The sequence below is a fragment of the Labeo rohita genome, chromosome 17, assembly GCF_022985175.1.
Source record: "Labeo rohita strain BAU-BD-2019 chromosome 17, IGBB_LRoh.1.0, whole genome shotgun sequence".
Classification (NCBI taxonomy): domain Eukaryota; kingdom Metazoa; phylum Chordata; class Actinopteri; order Cypriniformes; family Cyprinidae; genus Labeo; species Labeo rohita.
Window position 1 is genome coordinate 15,076,060 of NC_066885.1, and position 22,981 is coordinate 15,099,040.

Sequence of the window (22,981 nt, forward strand, 5' to 3'; positions counted from 1 at the left end):
ATAAACAAAACATAAACAAGACTCACATCATCACTTTTTGCCAGGGGAAGTACGAATTTACAAAAAGATATCAAAGTGTTTACAAACATTCACAGTTTTTGTTGCCTTTTGATTAAGAGAATGCTTAATCGAGTTGACATATTGCTTGACCTCATTGTTAAAAGCAAAAAAAGATGTTTTGGAATGCGCAAACTTACATTTATGAATGTAATATTTTGCCAACAGAATAATGAAATTAATAATGAAAGTTTCATTAGGCATAGTTTTAGTTCTGTTGAGGTCATAAAGGCCAAAAAGAACATCCTTCCAAAATAACTTGAAATCTTTCTCAATTTTTTCAGCAATAAAAATACAAATGTCAGACCAGAAACTTTGGACAAAGGGGCAGTGCCAAAACAAATGGGTAACTGTTTAACAACAGCATGGGTTGCACGGTTAATGTACTACTGAATACGTTGTTCTGCTAATTTATGCTGTCTAAATCACAGGAAAAAATGTGTGGAAGCTGCTAAATCATATAGAGAAGGACTTAGTAAGCAGCAAAGGGTGCACTATTTTGACAAGCTAAAGTTAATAGATGGTAAAGATATGTACGAGCAGTATTAATTAAGATATTAGCCTGATCCTACCTGACTGGAAATGATAAGAACAATCAAGAATGTTGTCAAGATTCTTGCCCTGGAAATCCTGGTTTGGTTTGGCCAACCACAAACGCCTTTTGTTCCTCAAGACAGTTTTTTTGCACTCTTTTCCTGTGTTTGTTATAACTTTTGGCAGTCTATAGTACTCCAAATGTTTTTCCTGGTCTGGCCAATTAGTACAGCAAAAAACATGACAATAATTGATCATTTTCAGCAGCAATAATCAGCAAAATATGCAAGGTTTTTTTTTTTTTTGGTTCAGTGGCATTGTTTACATTCAGTGCCGCCAATATGGCCTGATGACGACTGATGACGCATCGTGAAGACTGTCAATGTGTCATGCAGATTCTTAATTAACTTTCAAGTGTTAATAATTCTGTAATAATTCTACAGAGTGTGTGTCAGTTATAAGGAACAGAAAGAGCAGCAATTCAGCATAGCGAGGGTAAAGGTAGACGGACAGTAGCTGCCCTCATTCCCTCAGTACTCGGTCAAAGGTCATATCCTCATCATTCAATGCTCTTTTGTCTATTGTTATTTGTAACAAATGCTTTGTTGGCATTGGTGGTGTGCATTTGTTTAGAATGGCATTGATTTGTTTTCTTTATGGAATGAAAGAACTATGCTAATCATTTTGGAGGAAGGTATATTATAATCCACTATGTAAATCTCCCTGTTCCTAAAATACACCACAGATATACAACTGTAGATTTCTTTAAAGCTAAACATATCACAAAGGCACTATAAACTATTACAAACATAGCTACACTGGTTAGCCATCAGTCACATGAATGGAGGAAAGCCATAATGTCATTTTTAGATTAAGGAGATATAATTCATAGCTTGTTTTGGTTTGTACTACCGTCGCTAGAGGGAGCTGTTTGTATCTAAACATGATCCTCCTGAAGCCAAACTTTCTGTGCAGCAAGGCCTCCCTCATTGTCTGTGTTGTTGTCATGAAGTTCACCTCTCTCAAGAAGGACAGAGCTATTTATAGGGACCACCATTAGGAAGACACTCCTGCAAATAGCCCAAGCTACAACAAATAGCTTGTAATGCTTTACTGTACAATGCACAGTTTAACCCATCATATGATTACAAATAAATGTAATATTTATGTTAATAAGTTTTATATTTTAATGTGAATGTGCTAAATGACATTAGCGATATTTCGTGATGGTATTTTTGTTCATTTTATAATGACTATATAAATGATAGAAATAATTTTTTATTAATAATAAAGAACTTAAATATTGCCTGGTCTTCATGTGACCACTTTACTTAAAAAATATTCACTATTAAATGAGAACAAAAACTGAAATCAGGCAGGAGTAGTCACAGGATATGAGAAGGTAAACACACCCTAAACAAGACAACTGTCAAACTAGTTTGAGTGACGGGGAGGAGCAGGTGATGTCATTCTAATGTATGTAAATGGCAAGGCAGGACCAGATAGAACGGGTATAAGCCAGCCCAATCCTGAACAGAGCAGCCCACCTCATTTCACATGTATGTGCTACAATGCACGTGCACTGCTCCTCTCCTCAACCCCTCCTACTGCTAGCTTCAGCAAGATGACCTCTTTCGGTCGCCCCTATGACCCCGTTAACTTTCAGACCCTCCGTATGTGTTGAGTACTGACATACTTTAATAGAAGAAACATTCAAGGGTTTCACATCAGAATCAACAAAATGCATTCGGTCCTTTTTATACATGTGCACGATCTGGGACCTGCAATAAACAAAACCAGACGTCCATAGAAGTTTCAATAGTTTATTGTATTTCTTAAAATAATTTAAAACAGCTGAGACAACAAAGAAAGGAAGCATGGCCAGTTTTCTGTTACACAAAGTAAAGTCACAGCCTGAGGAACATCAGATCTAAACTAAGAGCACATTTGCCGTTTGCCGTTTTTAAAGCAGTTAGTGTTTAATTTTGGGATTTCAACTTGCACAGGCATGTTTCTTAGATTATAAAGACGCAGCCACTCTCTGTAAATTAATTATTGTTAATTGTTTTAGTGTCAAACCTGCACTATTCAGTGTTCAAAAACAAAAACTGGAACATCAACCTTCTTGGGCTTGGGGTTTCACCTGTGATTCCTGGAAAGCAGGTTAAACTGTGTTCTAGAAACTTCAGTTGAAGCACTGACTTTACTCACAGACAGGTAAACATGAACACCCACAATTCATTTACACCACATCACTTATCTCAGCTCCAAAGTTTACTGCAGCACGGGACCCACGTGTAATAAAAGATAGAAAAAAAAAGGAGTAAACATGGATCTGATTCACACAACATTATCTGTGCATTAAATGCACAAAACTGCATTGCTACTGTCTGCTCAAGAATAAACCTGCTGCATCTGGATTACAGATTCACCTTCACTGGAAGTGAGATCAGTTTGTTGGATAAGGCTGAGCATGTCATTTACCAAATTACGGGTTCTAAACTGCTGTAACACTGCTTATTTAGTTAACCATTTTAAAAGGTGTGTAGACTGGGCCACATGCTGGACTAAAGCGAAATACTGTATCATATATTACCACAAAGTGCACACCATGACCTTGTGAAATGTAACAGTTTAATGAAAAAATGTATAGGCATGTATTACTTCTTTATTTTGGGACAATGTATTATTTTTCTCATTCTTTGTTCAGACACTACAGTAGTTTGCACACACAAAATCCAGTATTTTTCCATCAACTGACGTTTAAGTGGCGTTGCGTCACGTGACTTGCTCTGGGGAAGGAGGGGGGGAAACATGCAAGCGTTTGACGTGTTTATGAAGCATCGCAAACGGACAGTTTATTATTGTGTTTTCTAGTTATTCGATGCGTTTATCATACACCGCTGCCGTATAGGAGTTAACTTCGCGGTAGTTAAGTTTATGGAGACCATTACGAGCCAATTGTATCAGGCTCTGACCCATGCCATGCGTATCATACCCTGACTCTGAACAACCACTCCCCTTCGTGGCTCGTGGAAAATTACCAGCTTACAATCAGCACAAGTACAAGCTCCAACATCCGCCTGACGGACTCGATGCCCTCGATCTCCTTCAGTCCAGCGTGAACGATTTTTTCCCGATCATGTATACAATTACCAAGCGATTGGTGTTGATGAATAACAAAAACTGTTCATTTAAAGCTCGCGGAAAATATAAAAGCGGCTGTTTTTCGGAGGATTCGCGCAAAATTCGTTGCGTTTCCCTCCGAAAGCAACAAATAAACAAAGAATACACGACCATAATATTATCGCAAATTACAAGTCCATTCTGCACGCAGTTTGCCTTCTTTTTCTCTAAACGGGCGGAGCAGTCGCGTGGGCGCTCGAAAGAATTGAGATTGATTGACGTGCGCGCCGTCCAATGGGTGGCCAGCAAGGACGTCCTTAGCAACGCTGCGCCCAATGGCGCACCTCCATGGGCGTGACGTTAATCCAAACTTTTCGCGGCGCCATCGGCTGAAAACTAAACCGAGATGGAATCTCCCAGTCTGAACCGGTTTCAACCGGTTACGAGTTTGTTGCTTGTGAGAAGAAGAGGCACAGGCTCAGTCTCTAATACCGCCCTGGTGCAAAATATACTTCAGTACAGAGCACATTTCTTAATTAAGGTGAACTTTGTTTCGTAAAATGAACCGGACTGAGAAAATACAGAACTCGCCGTGATTGTTGGTGCGGAATTCACATCCTAGTGGTCCTTATATCAAGCAACTAGCTCGTGTGTGTAGTCTTCACAGAGGAATAGTGTGGCTGGCCAGTCAACGGGTCATCCTAAAGCCAGAAAGCGTGTACAAACCAGGCACCAACGATACTGGATCAAATAAACATAATTTTAGCAACTCTGGCTGACAAGCCCACCTTCTTTCTCTCAAAGGCTTGGACTTTAGGTAGGTAAATATGGGGTGAGAACTTGCAGCTAGAGTGCTTGGGGTTGGTTTGTGCTCTGTGGAGAATGATGATGATGATGCTGTGAGATTGTGTCGAAATGCCTAGAAATTGCACGTATGGAGGTTAAGGTCGAGAGAAAGTGAAATGGCTTTGCTGCTGAGGGTTTATGAAGGATGTTGCGGGTGTGTTGCGTGATGGCTCGTGTTCAGCACTGGTGTCACGCTGGACTGAATAATGTAGCTGGGTTTTGTTCGTTTGAACGGTCGTTATAGCTCACGTAACATCAAAACAATCACAAATACACCACTAGCTACTAGCGCTAACCATTAGCGCATGTTGTTTCAGCGAGCAAAATTCAACTGTAAAACGCATTCAAAACAATTGTAGAGCTGTAGCATTCATTTAACGAATTAACGTATGTAAAGACACACTCGGTCTGTTTCTTACCTGGTTTACTGCTAGTAAAGCCTGCAGAGCTTTCAGGTGTAGGGTGCAGAGCATGGTGTTGGTGGGAGGGGTTGCTCCAGAGTCAGGGAGGGAGATCCTTGCAAAGTCACCCCCGTGGAAGTCATCTGAAACGGGTGTAGACCGTCAGAAACATCGGTGTTTGTTATGGACGAGGTGCGTCAATTGCGCACCAAAGCGTTTGCTTTGCGGTCCATTTAAGCGCATTAGTATGGTAGCATGCATGCGTATTAATTGTCACTGTTTGTAAAGCAATAGATTATTAGGGATTTCACGCTTAAACGTGGCTGTAGAGAACAGTGAAGTTGCGCTCCTCAGCTTGATTCTTAGTCCAACTCGGTTGTGTTTTGAAGACGTGTGCATGAAATCAGCTGATGAGTAGCTCTGTGTTGGGATACAGATCCTATTGTGGCCATTGCTTGCTGAATGAAACAAGGTGAGGTGTGCAAAAGGCGGGCAAATCAACAGGTTGCGCAGTACCAAGGACTAGTTATGGCACCATCACTTTATTTAGGCCTGAGAGACTCGTGGTCTCACAAAGCTCGACTGTGTCGTGTCCAAGTAAATTCTTGAAATTTCCTCCAATGCCAACTTTTTTTTTCTGGGTTCTTGGCTGTAATGCTTACCTCGTTACGCAATAGTTTGGCTCTGGGGTGCAAACTGAATTAGCTTGAGCATTGGCCTTTCAAGTGTCCTTCAAACTGTATGTAAATATTATTGAAGTCTCGTGGGTCTATAAAAGCTCGATAAGAGTAGAAAAAAACAGTTTGTATGTCAGAGAGCTGGCTACGTCTCTTGTGTTATATGTAAACAGAATGACGTCAGCGAAAGGCTGCCTAGCACGTGGTCTCATTCACAGAATAATGGCTCATGTGATCAGGAGCCCAGTGAGTGGCCCTTGTTTCTCGGACATATTAGGATATTCATTCTGCAAGCATGTTACCTTTATCGCGCCTCCCACCTATTTCATTGTTATTGAGGATTAACCCTCCAGCAGGCATTGGTGTGTTGGCAGGCCAGGTCATATAAGGCTTTTTGGATGGTCCTGGGTCGAGGGAGGCGGGGGGGGTTTCTGGTTAGTGGTCAGCTGTTTGGATTTGTGTACCCAAATGTTCATTTCACTTGACTTTGCCCCTGCTGGATGTTTCCTCCCTGTGCCCCACAGAGCTCTATGCCAGCAATTATGACAATGTTAGCCGACCACGCAGCCAGACAGCTGCTGGACTTTAACCAGAAACTGGATATCAACCTGCTGGATAATGTGGTCAACTGTCTGTACCATGGGGTTGGGCCACAGGTAAGTAAGAAATTTCACAAACAGGTGAACTACAGTACCAAAAACACATATTGTACATATTTATTAAAAAAAAAAAATATATAGAGTTTTATCATCACATGTCATCAGTCGGCTATATTGGCGGCACTGAACGTAAACAATGCAACTGAACGAAACTCGCATATTTTGCTGATTATTGCAGCTAAAAATTGTCAATTAGTGTCATATTTAGGGCTGTACTAATTGGTTGGACCAGGAAAAAAATGGGGTACTACAGACTCCCAGAAGTTATAACAAATCAAGGAGAAGAGTGCAAAATAACTGATTTCCAGGGCAAGAATCTTGACAACATTTATGTTTGTTCTTATCATTTCTGGTCAGGTTGGTGGCATATTAGGCCGATATCTTAACTATACTGCTCGTTCGTATCTTTACCACCTATTAACTTTAGTTTGTCAAAATATTGCACCCTTTCTGGCTTACAAAGTCCTTCTCTATATGATTTAGTAGCTTCCACACATTTTTTTTGTCCATGGTTTAGACAGGATAAATTAACTGAACAACATACTCCATAGTACATTAACCATGCAGTCCATGCTGTTGTTTACATCTGAGTATCGCCAATATCCGGGTAACTGACCAAACTGTGACATAAGTGCAAACCCTTTATTTGTGTACATACCGAAAAAAAGATTATGTGTGTGTGTGTGTGTATTGACATAATTAAAATTTAGCCACTTTTTTGTTGTTTTTGGATTGTAAATTAAGACATTTGATTCTCTATTTTAGCAAAGAATGGCCCAGGAGGTGCTGACTCATTTAAAGGAGCACCCAGACGCATGGACGCGTGTCGACACTATCCTGGAGTTCTCTCAGAATATGAACACCAAAGTAAGCCAAGTTCCAACTTACTCCGGTGGAGGGTCATGGTTTCTATACTTTGAGGAAGATCTGATCTCTTTTTGCACATTATACAGAAACACGAATTTGTTTTCTGTTCCTTCAAACCAGCAATACCCGTTTCTTAGGTGTACTGGGGTTGCTTAGCATTTTGTCAAAAACAGATTCCTCTGTACACATGTGAGATCACATTTTCCTACACCTCTCCTCACATTCTTGTCCTGGTCAAGGAAAGTCATAGTTAAAGTTGGTGTGTGAGGATCCTCAGTTGAGAGCGAAATACCTCAGTATCTCCATCTGTACAGCAGCCAGAGGTGTGTTAATGACTGACTGTTTAGGGTCGGGAGATGTAAAACACCTGATCCATGTGATCCAAGTTCCTATCCATGGATTTTTATTTCAGAGGATCCACGTAGTGTAGAGTTAATAGTACGACGTAGTGTGTAGGCTGAATGTAAATCATTTAGTAGTTTGTAAATAGTGTAGAATTTGGGATGAATTGTCTTCCTCAGTGTGTTAATAGACTTCCTCAAAGTACTGCCGACCCAGTTTGCCGTCTGCTTGCCTTTTAAGATTGCTCTTAACACTCTGGTCATTACTAATGTTTGAGTTGGTTTATCAACAGTATCTGTAATATCAAAATGATAATGGCCCAAAAGTGAGGGCTCTAGAAGAACAGACAGGAAAATATGCAGAGCAGGTAAATTCTTTGAATTTGTCTAAATTCATCAAGCAAAATACAGAAAGAGCGCATTTGGCTTTTTGCTTAATTTATTAACAGCCTTTTTGTAGGTGAAAAAGCAAACAAAAGACAATTAATTGAAGTTGTTCATATTTGATATTAATCACAATGTTCCATTATGTTGATTGCTTGTAATAGGACGAAAAGGGGTGTGTCTTCCTGTGCACCTTGACACAGCTAGGCTTTGGCGGCAGGCCTCCACAAGGTCTACCTTTTCATTCCCTTACTCTCAATTCTGCTGTGCCTCCATTCACACTGCACATGCCTCATATGGAGCTCAGAGACGGCAGGGAGATAGGCAGGCAGTTTACCCCCTTTTTTTAACCTCAGTTATGGATAGTAACAGTTATTTCCACTGTAGGGATCATCAGTGTCTCTGTGTGCTGTGGTTCCCCTTGTTTCCCCCAAGCATTTCTCCTCTACCCTAGCCTACTCTATTTCCTGTCTCGATTGTAAACCAAGAAATATTGCAACATCGCACGTGAGCAACATAAAGACTTGATGCTTTGCGTAGTGTTGCAATGTTTTTGTCTTGCCTTTATTTATTTATTTATTTATTTATTTATTAATCTATGAAAAATTAAAGGTGAAAGGATCCTGGTGATATTTTTTATTTTACAGGGTTAAACATGTCCTACTTCTCCAGGCCTCACCTTTAATATCCTCACTCAGTATGTGACCTGTATTCCCTGTTTTGCTTTAACACATTAACTTTTTGCCTCACATTTTTTCCTCTTTTCTCATTAATCCCTACAGTTGAAATGCTGTTAATCCAAATAACACTAGTGACCATGACAAGAACACTAATGCACCATGAAAAGCAGTATATAAAACATCTTAAGGTAGTCTACAGACCCAATCCTGTGGCTCGTCTTGCTGTTCCTGAGACTCACACCAGTTACTGGTGAAAACAGTAGTGTCACATTAAGACAGAAAGGGGTGTGGTCTTTATTTGACCAACCGGAAAACACATGACTGATGATTAAAGCCTTGTGAGTGGCTATTGACTCTTAAAAGAATCCTTCGGTTCTTTTTGTTTTGGGACACAGTTGTTGCGTCGCTCCCCCAAGCTGCTTGCTTTGTTGTGGCCGGGCACAGAATCAAATCATTAGCTGTTTGCCATTAACATCTACTTTCCTGTCTTTCACAATCTGGTGTGACATTGCCAGAAACAGCAAAACTTCTACAGAATCCCATACAAACACTGTATAGAGTTTTGATGGGGGATTATGGATTTTTTTGGTTCTCTTTTTGAGTTTGTAATAAAATTCTTACTGAAGTCAGATCTGCATGATGTATTTTTTTTTTTTTTTTTTTTTTTTTTTTTTTTTTCATTCATTTGGAATAAACTAAAGAATGTGTGGAAATATATTAGGCAGTCAAAGTTAAGAGCAATTGTTTTTGTTTTCCTTGTGTAACGGTACAGCTCTGGCAGATTGGCTGGTTAATGTTTGGATCATTAACTCTTGATTTGTTCTCTTGGCATTACAGTACTATGCTCTGCAGATTCTGGAAACAGTTATTAAAACAAGATGGAAGATTCTGCCCAGAAACCAGTGTGAAGGTAAGACTGACTCACAAGAATTCCCCTCACCACTTTAAGATGAACAAGTAATTCATAGCTCAGCCTAAATCAATTCTTAAGTCATAAGCAGCTCAAAGGCTGGATTTGGGCAAGCGGTGAAGGGATCTTTGAAATGTAGAAGTAAGCGTTTCACTCTGCAGTGGACTTGACTCTACAAGACGTTTCTAGCAGGCCAACACATTCATTGGAATCAAGTGTGCGATTGCCAAGTTGAGCTGAATTCCCCTTTTAAAAATGCATGGAAGGTCGTCTGCTCAGCTTAGTGTTCATCTGTTTCCGAAAAAACTCCCTGCTCTCTGAAAGATCACATGACATGAAAAACATGATGTAAGCTTTTAATTGCTAATAAATCATCACTTAGATAATTTCTATGCCACGCAGCTTAACCAATATTGATGTCTCAACAACATCCAAAACATGTCTCTGTATGAGCTGTCAGTCTACACCCAGCCAAATGAATAAAAATGAATATTACACAAAGAGTTTGGTTAGTTTGACTTATAATTATGGTAAAACATTAGTTTTATCATTTTAATTGATCAAATATGTTTTATTGTTCAAATTATTGCTAAATTAAGCAGTATTTGATATTCAGTCAATAGACATTTCATTACATCAGTTTCTTTAAAAGTTTAAATTTTACTTTTTATAAAGAGTGTTTTGTTTTTGTATCTTCGAATGTGAAAATGGCAGATATATGCTGATGCAGATCTGCAGATGAACAGACAGTAACAAGTCCTCTGAGACGAGCTGCTTTCATCCGGATGGAGAGCTCATGGGGTTTTATGCTGCCTTACTGTACGCATTGACGCTCTTCACTGCTCTGCTTTATTTCAGGCATTAAAAAGTATGTTGTGGGCCTCATTATCAAGACATCATCAGATGCAGCCAATGTTGAGGTCAGTGAACTTCCACTTATTTTGTTTACTGTCTTCCTGTGGTTTCTGTCCAGCTGTCTGTTTTATGCTATGCTCTGCCTCTTTTCAGAAAGAGAAAGTGTACATTGGAAAACTCAACATGATATTAGTACAGGTGAGGTTTGTTTGACTGCTTTCTTAGTACATTACAGATTTATAGCCAAAGTTTTACGAATAACAGTAAATGTCACATGACATGATGATACTGTAGGTGTGTGTATATTTGATGACTCCAATGTTATGTTACTTGCTGTTTTTGTGTTTAGATCCTGAAGCAGGAGTGGCCGAAACACTGGCCCACATTTATCAGTGACATTGTTGGAGCGAGCCGCACCAGTGAGAGCCTTTGCCAGAACAATATGATTATTCTCAAGCTCCTCAGCGAGGAGGTGTTTGACTTCTCCAGTGGCCAGATGACACAAGTGAAAGCCAAACACCTGAAGGACAGGTATGACGGCATTAAAAGAGAACAACATGCATTTTATGGTTGAGAATGAGGTCATATTCACATTATTTGCTCTTGTTAATTAATCCGTATTGTTTTGTGATCTGATTTCCATCCACAGCATGTGCAATGAATTCTCCCAGATATTCCAGTTGTGCCAGTTCGTGATGGTATGTGCTGTTTTCGTATTGTTTCTCACATACATTAACAAATATATCAAATGTTCTCACTCACTCATTACTAGGGATGTAACAATAACAAAATCTCACGATACGATAATATCGCAATATGAAGTCCACAATACAATATTTATTGCGACATTAAAAAAAAAAAAAAGAGAGCGAGAGAAATGAAGAACTGGAAAACATTTGACAATTTTGTACATTTTAAAGTTAAATTATTCTGTCTAATGCACTTTGAGAGTTCAAAATTAATATCTCCAACCAATGTTCTTAACTAAGAAAACTTTAGTCAGAAAAAAGTCAGTGAATTGACTTGTACCTGAACTTTAAAGGGGATTCAACTCTTTTATTTGTAAAATACTGTCCATGTCAAAATGACATTCACACTGGTGTTTTAGGAAGCCAAACAAACTGGAATATAATTACAATGACAGCAATTACAGTAATAGCCATATATTGTAAAGTAATTGCAATGCATAATAAATTAAAATGAATATTTCATAGGTATATTATTTTTGCTTTACACTACAATATAGTGTTTCACTTCAAATATAGTGAAATGCTGTAGTCATCTGCTGTGAAAATAAAGCATAACTGGTGGCTGTTGCATTCCGAAGTGCATGCTAAACTCACAGTACATGCAATAAACAAGTTCACTGCATTTATTCAGTGTGAACGAAGACGTTCTGAAGCACGGAAAAAAACTGATCATGAACTGATCACCTGAATGAAGTGCACACTTTGCTTTGAAACACAGCGAAAACTTGATTAAGCACTTTTGGTTTTAGTTCATTTGACAGATACTGTCAAAGCATAATGGCACAAAACACAACTTTAAAGACCTTATTTGTTAGAATAAGAAGTTTAAATATATTTTGAAACTACACTTTTTGCCTGGAAGACCAATTGTTTCATGTTATCATGTGACCACGTTTTGCTATCGCAATATCACAATATTGATAATATCATTACATCCCTACTCAATACATATTCCAGCTGTTCTAGTTTGTGATTGAATGATTAACTTCAAATGTTGATTTGTATATACAACAAACCAAATGTTAATATCTGAAGGTGGGCTGAAGGTTTTTTTTTTTTTTTTTTTTTTTTTTTTTTCTTTCCATACAATTCACAGGAAAATTCTCAGAATGCCCCACTCGTGCACGCTACTTTAGAAACTCTGCTGAGGTTTCTCAACTGGATTCCCTTGGGCTATATCTTTGAAACGAAACTCATCAGTACTCTGGTGTACAAGGTAACATACCTGGAGATTTTCTTACTCTTACAGACTGAAAAACTAGGAATATTGTAAAATGCTTTTGCTGTTGTTTGATAGATGATTTCATTTTTATCTCATATTAGAATATTATATTAGGCTGTAGCATGTATCAATTAAGCAATCAGAATCAAGTGTTCCAGACAATAGTGCAATAAATGGATTTGTAACATCTGTATTTTTTTGTTGCACATTGACACACTCCTGCAAAGATTGTATTTCACACTTACAAAGCAGTTGCTAATTGTTGGCCCCTCTCCTCTGTTGGTATGATCTGTAGTTTTTAAACGTGCCGATGTTTCGCAACGTGACACTGAAGTGCTTGACTGAGATAGCAGGAGTCAGTGTCAGCCAGTACGAGGAGCAGTTTGTCAATCTGTTCACTCTGACCATGATGCAGCTCAAACAGGTAACCTCTTCTCTAGTTCAAATCAAAGTACAGTTCCCACATACCATTGCTTTTGGGCCAGTCTGATGTTCTCTTTCTTATTTGTGTGTTGAAGATGCTTCCTCTGAACACCAACATTCGACTGGCGTATGCAAATGGTAAAGATGATGAGCAAAACTTCATTCAGAACCTCAGCCTGTTCCTCTGCACCTTCCTCAAAGAGCACGGACAGCTGATAGAAAAGAGATTGAACCTTAGAGAGACGCTCATGGAGGTACAAACACTCACAGACCAAACTTCAGATAGTCATCAACCTCAGTCATTGATGTTATTGTCTTAAGCCTGTTTGTTTTTCTATTTAGGCTCTGCATTACATGTTGCTGGTGTCAGAGGTGGAGGAGACCGAGATCTTTAAGATCTGTTTGGAGTACTGGAACCACCTGGCAGCTGAGCTTTATAGAGAGAGTCCTTTCTCAACATCCACCTCTCCTCTTCTCTCAGGGAGCCAACATTTTGATGTACCGCCCCGTAGACAACTCTACCTGCCTGTGCTGTCTAAGGTTGGTTCACAAGCATGATTCTCTAGAAGAAATATGACAATTTAAGAAAAAAAAAAATATAAGGATGTTTGTGTTATTGTCTTGCAGGTGCGTTTGTTGATGGTGAGCCGCATGGCCAAGCCGGAGGAAGTGTTGGTGGTGGAGAACGATCAGGGCGAGGTGGTTCGAGAGTTTATGAAGGATACAGACTCCATTAACCTCTACAAGAACATGAGGGAGACGCTTGGTGAGAGCTGTTCTTCCTTATCTGTCTTTAAAGTGTTATCTTAATTATGAGCACACTGGTTTGTCGTGCAAACAGTTTTACTGTTTACTGCACGTTCTACGTTATTTCCCTATAGCAGCTAATGAACCGGAAGTCTTGCCCATAAGCTTAGTTTTGCGTCAAAGAGAAATGTATATATTATAAATGCAGAGGTTTTGGCCACATCATCATATTTTTCTCTACACAGTTTATCTTACCCATCTGGACTATGCTGATACTGAGCGCATCATGACAGAAAAGCTTCATAATCAGGTGAACGGTACTGAGTGGTCCTGGAAGAACCTTAACACGTTGTGTTGGGCCATTGGATCCATCAGTGGAGCCATGCATGAAGAGGATGAGAAGCGGTTCCTCGTCACAGTTATTAAGGTGCAGAAATCTTGCAATGCAAAGTCTTAAAATTTAAATAGAATTATAATGTGCCCATCAGTGTTAATTTAGTTGACGAATAATTTTTGTCATAATTTTCACCATCAACATTTTTTTCACTGACGAAAACGAGACAATAACGAAACAAAAACTCGTTTTGAATGACAAAAACTGACAAATCTATTGACACTTTAATAAAAACAAAACATGTTAGGAAGGGGTAATTTGGAAAGAGATTCATTCAGAGTGAATCTGCAGGGTTAGGAGGTTAGATGCGTACATATAAACTGTATCATAGCCTATTGATCTATCTGGTGGGACATAAGCCAACATACACATGCTGCACGTCTCATAAAACATTCAAAATGTCAATATCTGGGAGTAAGAGAAAAGCAGATGGATAAATTTGACGATGCAAATGAGAGCTTAGTTTGGTCCGGTTTTCAGACAAAAGCAGCATCTCTCACACAGTGCACAAGTACTCTTTCTTCTTCACGAAATGATGTTGAATTGTCCATTTGACAAGTGTTCATGTAAACGCTTTAGGTTATGTCTTAGATGAACATAAACAGTTGAGAAAATATCAGACGTGTATCAGTACATTGCATCTGTGCATTTGGTTTTAAAGGGACAGCAGCCTAATTTAGTTGCTATTGTCTGTGGCATTGATGTTAATCAAGCAACAAAAGAAAGACACAATCACTTGCTGCTCTTGACTAAACCACTTTAGTAGCCCTAATAAAGGTTAATCTAAATTTATTTATATAAATAAATATGTCTGCTTGGAAAAAAATGAAGAATGTGGTAAACAAGTTGTTATAAAGAGTGTGTAATTAGTCTATATAACCACTGGTATTTCATTGAAAAGAAGACCTTGTTCTTGTTTCTTAATGAGAAGTGATTTCGTTTAATTTTAATATAACGTCATGTTGCGTGTCACAGCTTTTTAGCTGATTAAATCTACTGCAGATTTAGTTAACTGACATTTTATGATATTTAGTTGACTAAAACAAACAATTCAGACGACTAAAATATGATTAAAACTAAATGCCATTTTAGTCAAAAGACTACGATTAAATCAGAATTTGCTGTCAAAATTAATATTGGTGCCCATGTGATCTACAGGACCTGCTGGGTCTATGTGAGCAGAAAAGAGGCAAGGATAACAAGGCCATCATTGCCTCCAACATCATGTACATAGTGGGCCAGTATCCACGGTTTCTACGTGCGCACTGGAAATTCCTGAAGACTGTTGTCAACAAATTGTTTGAGTTTATGCATGGTGAGTCTCTTAGCTTTAAAATAGAATCAGGGATTTGCATCTGTATCCAGCTGTGATTGATCTTTAAATAGAAGCACAGTTGATGTCACTTTTGATCAAACATACACAGCAGTGCTGCATTTTAGTAATTTATGGAGCAGCTCTGTTATATATATTTGAGCTTCTAAATTTAGCTTGATTATAATCATGTTCTCCTAATATTATTTCACTTTTTGTTCTTCTTAGAAACCCATGATGGAGTGCAGGACATGGCGTGTGACACGTTCATTAAGATTGCTCAGAAGTGTAGGAGGCATTTTGTCCAGGTGCAGGTGGGAGAGGTGATGCCCTTCATTGATGAGATCCTCAACAACATCAACACTATCATCTGTGACCTCCAGCCCCAGCAGGTACCAAATAACCCCATTCATCCCAGTTAGCCTGCTCCTGTGTGACACATTGTGCTTTAGAAATACACAACCTTTGAGATGTTTGCTGTTTTCAGGTGCATACATTTTATGAAGCTGTTGGATATATGATTGGAGCGCAGACCGACCAGGCTGTACAGGAACACCTGATAGAGAAGTACATGTTGTTGCCTAACCAGGTGTGGGACAGCATCATTCAGCAGGCCACCAAGGTGCTTAATTTATTTTGTTTGGAAACAGAATTTTGTTCATTAACCCATTTTAAAGACTGACCTTAAATGCATGCTGTTATCCTGCTGTAGAATGTGGACATCCTGAAGGACCCGGAGACGGTGAAGCAGTTGGGCAGCATCCTGAAGACCAACGTCAGAGCTTGTAAAGCAGTGGGTCACCCTTTTGTTATTCAGCTGGGACGGATCTACCTGGACATGCTAAATGTATACAAGTGCCTCAGTGAAAACATCTCCGCTGCCATCCAAACAAACGGTGCGTGTTTTTCTTGAGGCAGTAAAATCACTCTGTGTACGTTTGAGTTTATATGAGTATGTGTTCTAGATAAATAGTGAGTTTAATTCCGGAATTACCTCATGCATGTGTGTATTTGCATCACTGTTGGTTATCTCAGAGTGACAGATCCGCATTAAACTGAAGTCAGTTTGATTACACAAACTCACTCAGCTGGAATACAAAAGGCTGCCGCAGAGCTTAGCGCCATGTGCGTGTGTGAACAGCAGTCCATTACAGGGCTGTCTGGCCAGCTATATATAGCACTGCAGCTAGAACAGAATGAGTGAAGTTTAACTAAATAGTTCCCCAAAGAAAATTCTTACTAATGAGAGTGTCTGACTTGTCTTGTGTAAACACTGTATAACTGAAAGCACTCAAGAACCACAAGCGTTTTGTTTACATCTGTTTATTTGGTTCGTGGCTGTCTGTTTTATATAGGTGAGATGGTGACGAAGCAACCTCTAATCAGGAGCATGCGCACAGTGAAGAGAGAGACTCTGAAGCTGATCTCAGGCTGGGTCAGCCGCTCCAATGACCCACAGATGGTGAGTCACAAAGCACAGATTTATTAACTACTTTTAAGAAGTTGATAATCTTAAACATCATATCATAATTTTTAAATAAAATATAAAAAAAATATCAGTGTAGCAACATAGCAAGCAGCATAAAGTAAGTTCTATATTTTTAACAACATTTTGTAATTTTTCTTTTTTTACATAAAAATATTTTTTGAAATTCTTAAAATATAAAACTATATGCACAGAGCATATTTTAATTTAAGGATGCGCCGAAACACATTTCTGGATGCACTTGGTCAAAAACTGATCAGAAAATTCTTTTTAATAATTATTTATTATTGTATTAAGTTATCTAAAATAATTTTGTGCATATTATTATTATTATTATTATTTATTTATTTTTTTATTCATTTTTTTAGTTTGTATAACAGAATAATTTTAATGCTACTAAATTAAAAGAAAATACAAGCCAAAAGATAACCACCCTTTTATTGAAAGTAAAACGATACAACTGAACAGACAGTAAATTAATATTAAATGTCATGTAGCATACTTTTACTTCTAAAAGTTTGTCACAGCAAATTTAAAGTTAACTAGTGACGACGAGAACAATTTAGGGATGCACTGAAATGAAAATTCTGGGCCGCAACCGAAAATTCTGTAATATTAAACAATTTAAGACTTTTTCATTTAACACAATAATTTTAATGCTACTGAATTTAAGAAAATACAAGCCTATAAAATAATCACATTTTAATTAAAAGTATTAAAGTAAATATATTAATATTGAATATCAGTATATTATTATTTATATATTTGGCAGTTAGAGGGAGAGTGAAACCTAAGTGCTGAACGCTGCCGGGCGGTGCAGCGAGCTATATATTTTTGGCTCACATTTTTTGAAAAATGAAATTTTCGGTCGATAAATTTCAGTGCATCCCTAGAAAATTTGATTAGAAATTGTAACAGGATCCAAAATATGCACTTATACATTATTATACATTCATCTATTTTTTTTTTTAAACTAAAATTCTGATTTTGAGACCTTATGCAACAACTACCCACAAGTCATTAATTCTCATTTGGGGAGCAGGTGCAGCTCAAGGCTTTTGGTCTCATGTCTTTGTGTTTGTTAGAGCCAGTGTTTGTGTGTCTGTACAGATCATTCTGTTATACCTGCTTCAGGTCTGTCAGTCTGGACCTGCTCAGATTAGCACTGTCCTTACACAACACACACTTATCCGCTCATCCTTTAAGCCTGTATGCGCATGTGTGTTTTGTGTTCGTTCTCCAGGTGGGGGAGAACTTTGTTCCTCCGCTGCTGGATGCCGTGCTCATCGATTACCAGCGCAATGTCCCAGCGGCAAGAGAACCCGAAGTGCTTAGTACCATGGCAACAATCGTAAACAAACTGGGTGGACACATTACTGGAGAGATCCCACAGATATTTGATGCAGTGTTTGAGTGCACATTAAACATGATCAACAAAGTAAGCTGCCCTTATTCATCTCTCAACATTCTGTGAAAAATATTTAATATTCCATAGTCATTTATTATTAAAACCGGATTCTGTTTACTTTTGAAATGTTTCTTTTTTCATTTTGAACTGTGTGATTTTCTCTGTTTTTACAAAGGTTCATATTTATTTATTTGTTTAGGATTTTGAAGAATACCCAGAGCACAGGACGCATTTCTTCTACCTGCTGCAGGCGGTGAACTCTCACTGTTTCCCAGCATTCCTGGCCATCCCACCAACCCAGTTTAAGCTTGTGCTTGACTCTATTATATGGGCTTTTAAACACACTATGAGAAACGTGGCAGACACTGGTGAGAACACAAATGCATTTATAAATTCACCCTAATTATTTATCGTAACATGCGTTCACCAACTGTGCCCTGAAAAAATGTCATGCAGGCCTTCAGATTCTCTACACGCTGCTGCAGAACGTGGCCCAGGAAGAAGCGGCAGCTCAGAGCTTCTATCAGACATACTTCTGTGACGTCTTGCAACACATTTTCTCGGTCGTCACAGATACATCACATACAGCCGGTCAGTTTTAGCCAGCTTTTTCTCTCTCTTGCTTTTTAAAGACTCTTTTTATATGTACACTGTGTAACCATGTAGTTATTGTGAGCATTCGGGTTTTATTTAGATTAAATAATTAAAATAGTGTAGGAATAAACCGTTAAATTTTAAGTTATTTTTAATTCATTTTAATTTTGAAAGAAAATTTGTATAATTTAGTTAACATTTTTATTATGCCAAATATGATTCAGTCTATAAATGCGTCTTTTCCTGTTTATTCAACCTCTGCATATTTGTCTTGCAGGTTTGACCATGCATGCTTCTATTCTGGCATACATGTTTAACCTTGTTGAGGAAGGAAAAATCAGTGCAGCTCTAAACCCCTCAAACCCAGTCAACAACCAAGTGTTTATTCAGGAATATGTGGCTAACTTGCTCAAATCAGCTTTTCCACACTTACAAGAGTAAGTATCCCACAGTGCACTTAAGTTGCATTGGTAGGGCCCTATGATTTTTGCAATACAGAAAACATAGACATAATCGCAGAATCCAATCATAAAAATAAAATTTACTGTACTACTCGGAATGTCACGGAATTTGTAAAGTTTGGATGAATTAATCAAAAGTGGATCAGTACACTTGAATCACGATATGGACTAGTATCTGTAAATATTAAGCTGCAAAAAGACTGTTTAAATATGAATCCTGCATGTTCTGCGAGGCTCTGTGTGAATGAATGGCAGATACGTGCGTTTACTACACACATACTAAAAAGCTCACAGATATTTCAGCATATGTTGTTTAAATATAGCATTTGCCGACAAAATAAGGACAAAAATATATTAAAAAAAACTCCAGAACTCTGGAGAGAACTTCATGAGCATTTTACCATTTCATTTGTGTAAAACTATCATCCTATCTTATACACACAGGAATTTAAAGGTCCTCATGGAAGAAATTGTCAGAAATATAGAACTATTGTACAGTAGAATATATGTAACACTACTACTATTATAAATGCTGCCTAAATTATTAAAACTTTTTTTTCCAAGGAATAATCACACAATAGATAAATGTTTTTATGGCAGAAAAAATTAAATACACAACACAGAATTAAAAAAAGAGCTAACATTAACATTAAGAGCTTTTATAAAGTTATTGTAAAAATAAAATTTAATAAATTGCGTTTTTTTTTTTTTTTTTTTTTTTTTTTTTTTTTTTTATTCATTCAAATTAGACATGCTTAAACAGAATTTGGTAACAGTAAAACATAGGGCCCTAAAAATGTACTTTTTGTTCAACTTTTAATAAATTGATATTAAAATGTATAGGTTTGATGATTTTAATTACTTAGGCGTGCTTTTTGATTAATAACATTTAATTGAACCATTAAAACTGGGAAAAATTTTAACAGAATAAATGGAAGTTGGGGAAAAAATCAAATTCCTTTCACATGTAGTTTGGGGGGCGGGAAATAAAATTGATTTTATATGAATGTACATTGGATGTAGGCATGCTTTTCGATGAATAACATTTTTTTTGACCATTAAAAAGGAATCCAAAAAAATTAAAATGGGAAAAAAACGTAATACAGAAAAATTTAAACGGGAAAAAACAGAATTTGGGGGGAAAATAGAATTTATTTCATGTCATCCTACGTTGGCTTTAGGCATGCTTTTTGATTAATAACTTTTTTTTTTAACCATTAAAAAGGAATAAGGTTGAATAAGGAAAGGTTGTTGTATATTTTAATAACAAGTGTGATTTACACTTTTCAAAAACATTTAGGACCGTTGTATGTTCTCTTGGACTTTTATTTTTTATTTTATTTAAGAACAAACAAGTCAAGTGCCTATAAATACAGCAATTGCAGTTGTTGTGGTGATTATTGCATTACACAATATATCTCTTGGGTATAAGCTTGTTATCTCTCAGTAGACATGTTCCTTATAATTAATTAAAAGGGTTTTGTTTCACAGCGACAGCCTTTTTGAAATACTGTTTATGTCTGGTTTTATTAATATTTCCTGTCTGACTCTGTGTGTGTTCTCTTTTCTCTTTGTAGTGCCCAGGTCAAAGTATTTGTGACTGGCCTGTTCAGTTTAAATCAAGACATCCCAGCATTCAAAGAACACTTGAGGGATTTCCTTGTACAGATCAAGGTGAGCTGCAAGCCATCTGTCCTACTGCTACAAGAACACTGACAGCTATAGTTAATAGTATAATAGCGGTTAATAAAATGTTAGCTTTGTCATATGCAAATATTTTGATAGCAGTATTTATAGCGAGTGTGTGGATGGAGTAAAAGGAGATGGTGTGAGAGAGAGTGTGCTGTCCCTTTGACCTTTAAGGGATCGTATGGTTACACCATACGGGTCATCTGGAGTGCAAGGGGACAGAAGGTGTGTGTGAGATGGAGAGAGAGCGATTATAGCATTAGATTATGGCAGAGATGACAGCACCCTGGCAGAGCGGTCAGTGCAAGCAATGCTTACGCGTTTCTCTGTGTACCTGTAGGAATTTGCGGGTGAGGATACCTCTGATCTGTTCCTGGAGGAGAGGGAGGCTTCTCTACGTCAAGCCCAGGAGGAAAAACACAAGCTGCAGATGTCCGTGCCTGGCATCCTCAACCCTCACGAAATACCCGAGGAGATGTGCGACTGAGCTCGCACGCAAACACACGGCACACACACTGCGCTGACTCCTAAACAAACTAAACACACGACTAAAGCGCTGTTGTGGCTGCTCTTCTGTGTGTTTTCTCGTAAGTGTGTGTGTGTGTGTGTGAGTACTTTAGGCTCTTCCTGCAAGAAGGCGATTTCCGCACTTGGCTGTCTCTTGACCAAAACAATGCCAATATGTAAAAGATACTGTCACCCAGTGGCCCTATTTGCATAGTACGCGTTTCATACAGACACTTTTACTTATTACCTTTCCATTGTTAACTGCTTACGTTTGGTCACCGTAATCCGAACGTGCATGAAGTGTCACATCTGTACAATTAACTCGCTTGTGCTCGCTTTTTTCGTTGCCCCCTCTCCCCTTCTATTTTCTCCTCTCCTTCCACACATTATGTATTTGTTCATGTATATTATATTATAAAGACCAGAGTGCAGTTTGTTGTGTTTGCAGAGAGCTGTATGTGTTCTGGCAGTGGGTAGATGGTACCTAGTGTCAGTGTGTGGGCCAATGAGCATCACACCTGGTCCAGCCAATGAGAATGTCTGTCTGTGATTGGTGAGATTGCCCAGGTGCCGTGCGTTCATTGGCCCTTATTTCGTGCGTGTTGGGTGAGGAGCCAGAAGTGGTTCGGGACTAAAGTAGCTCTCAGCAGAATGTGAAGCGGATCGCTGAGTTGAATGGTCTGATGGACGCTGCTGTGATTGCGAGCAGCGTTTCGAAACGCTTTTTCTACATGGGAGTGTTCAGCAGCCCCTCTACATGTTCATATCAGCGTCACTGTACAGCATCTTTACTACCATGGGAACACGCGGATGTTTCGTCCTGTTTTGTTGTGGGTGTGCGAGCGTGCGTGCGTGTGTGTTGTCGCTAAGCCGACATCAGGTTTTTTGTTTTCCTCAATGAGGACGGTTGCTCCTTTTGTGAGCTTTCATTAAATTGAAGTTTAAAAAAAAGTGGTTGAAATATTTATGGGTTCTTGTAGGCTACACCTTTATAACTGCTCATGTTAACTCACTCAGAGACTGCTTTGGAGTTTTTCCGAATTGTACTAATTTACATTGTTTACCATGCTGTAGTGTTGCAGGACACTACTTAGAGCAAAATAAATCTCAGTTTACATTTAATTTTGTATTTTTGCATTTTTCATTTTTATCTTTAAGTCCTGTCCAAATAAAACACAAAGGTTTAAATTCAGAGAAAAAAACGACAGAAATGCCAACATTCTCATTAGGAAGAAGAATGTACCAATCCAAATATTGATTATCAATGGTGAATTTCCCCTTTACTATGTGTTGCATTTGTTGTGAAACTTTTTGAACTGATTAAAGTTGGAAGAATTTTATAATTCTGTCTGGTTTCTCTTGGGGTTTTTTTTTTTGTACATACATATTCAGAGATTAGAAATACACAGGGATAATTTACCTAAAAATGAAAATTGTCATTTACTCACACTCTAATGTGTATTTTCTTCTGTGGAACTTACAAAAAACTAACTGAATACACACAGAGACACACACACACACTATTTTTTTTATACTATTATGTATTAATATTTTTAATTAGCTTTTATTTTTATATTTTCATTTTAGTAATTTATGTCCTTTTGTCATTTTATTTTAATTTCTACGGTGGAGAACAACCTACAATTTCCTCC

At 38.0% G+C, this 22,981-nt stretch overlaps 1 protein-coding gene across 3 annotated transcripts; it reads left to right on the forward strand.

Moving 5' to 3' along the window:
• Nucleotides 1–4,030: 4,030 nt before the first annotated feature.
• Nucleotides 4,031–22,672, forward strand: xpo1b (exportin 1 (CRM1 homolog, yeast) b). 3 transcript variants are annotated; one of them, XM_051132855.1, is made up of 25 exons: nt 4,031–4,534; nt 6,166–6,297; nt 7,066–7,167; nt 9,410–9,482; nt 10,341–10,402; nt 10,491–10,535; nt 10,687–10,868; nt 10,987–11,035; nt 12,183–12,302; nt 12,604–12,732; nt 12,827–12,985; nt 13,074–13,271; nt 13,359–13,497; nt 13,724–13,905; nt 15,031–15,187; nt 15,413–15,576; nt 15,672–15,806; nt 15,897–16,080; nt 16,540–16,646; nt 17,914–18,108; nt 18,278–18,446; nt 18,535–18,669; nt 18,950–19,109; nt 20,711–20,807; nt 21,163–22,672. In XM_051132855.1, exons 2-25 carry the CDS (start codon nt 6,172–6,174, stop codon nt 21,307–21,309), a joined length of 3,216 nt encoding a protein of 1,071 aa, XP_050988812.1. In that variant the 5' UTR covers nt 4,031–4,534; nt 6,166–6,171; the 3' UTR covers nt 21,310–22,672. The 3 variants fall into 3 exon arrangements, with proteins under 3 accessions (XP_050988812.1, XP_050988814.1, XP_050988813.1); XM_051132857.1 differs by lacking the exons at nt 4,031–4,534; nt 6,166–6,297; nt 7,066–7,167 and adding an exon at nt 8,057–8,123; XM_051132856.1 differs by lacking the exons at nt 4,031–4,534; nt 6,166–6,297; nt 7,066–7,167 and adding an exon at nt 8,142–8,760.
• Nucleotides 22,673–22,981: the final 309 nt, after the last annotated feature.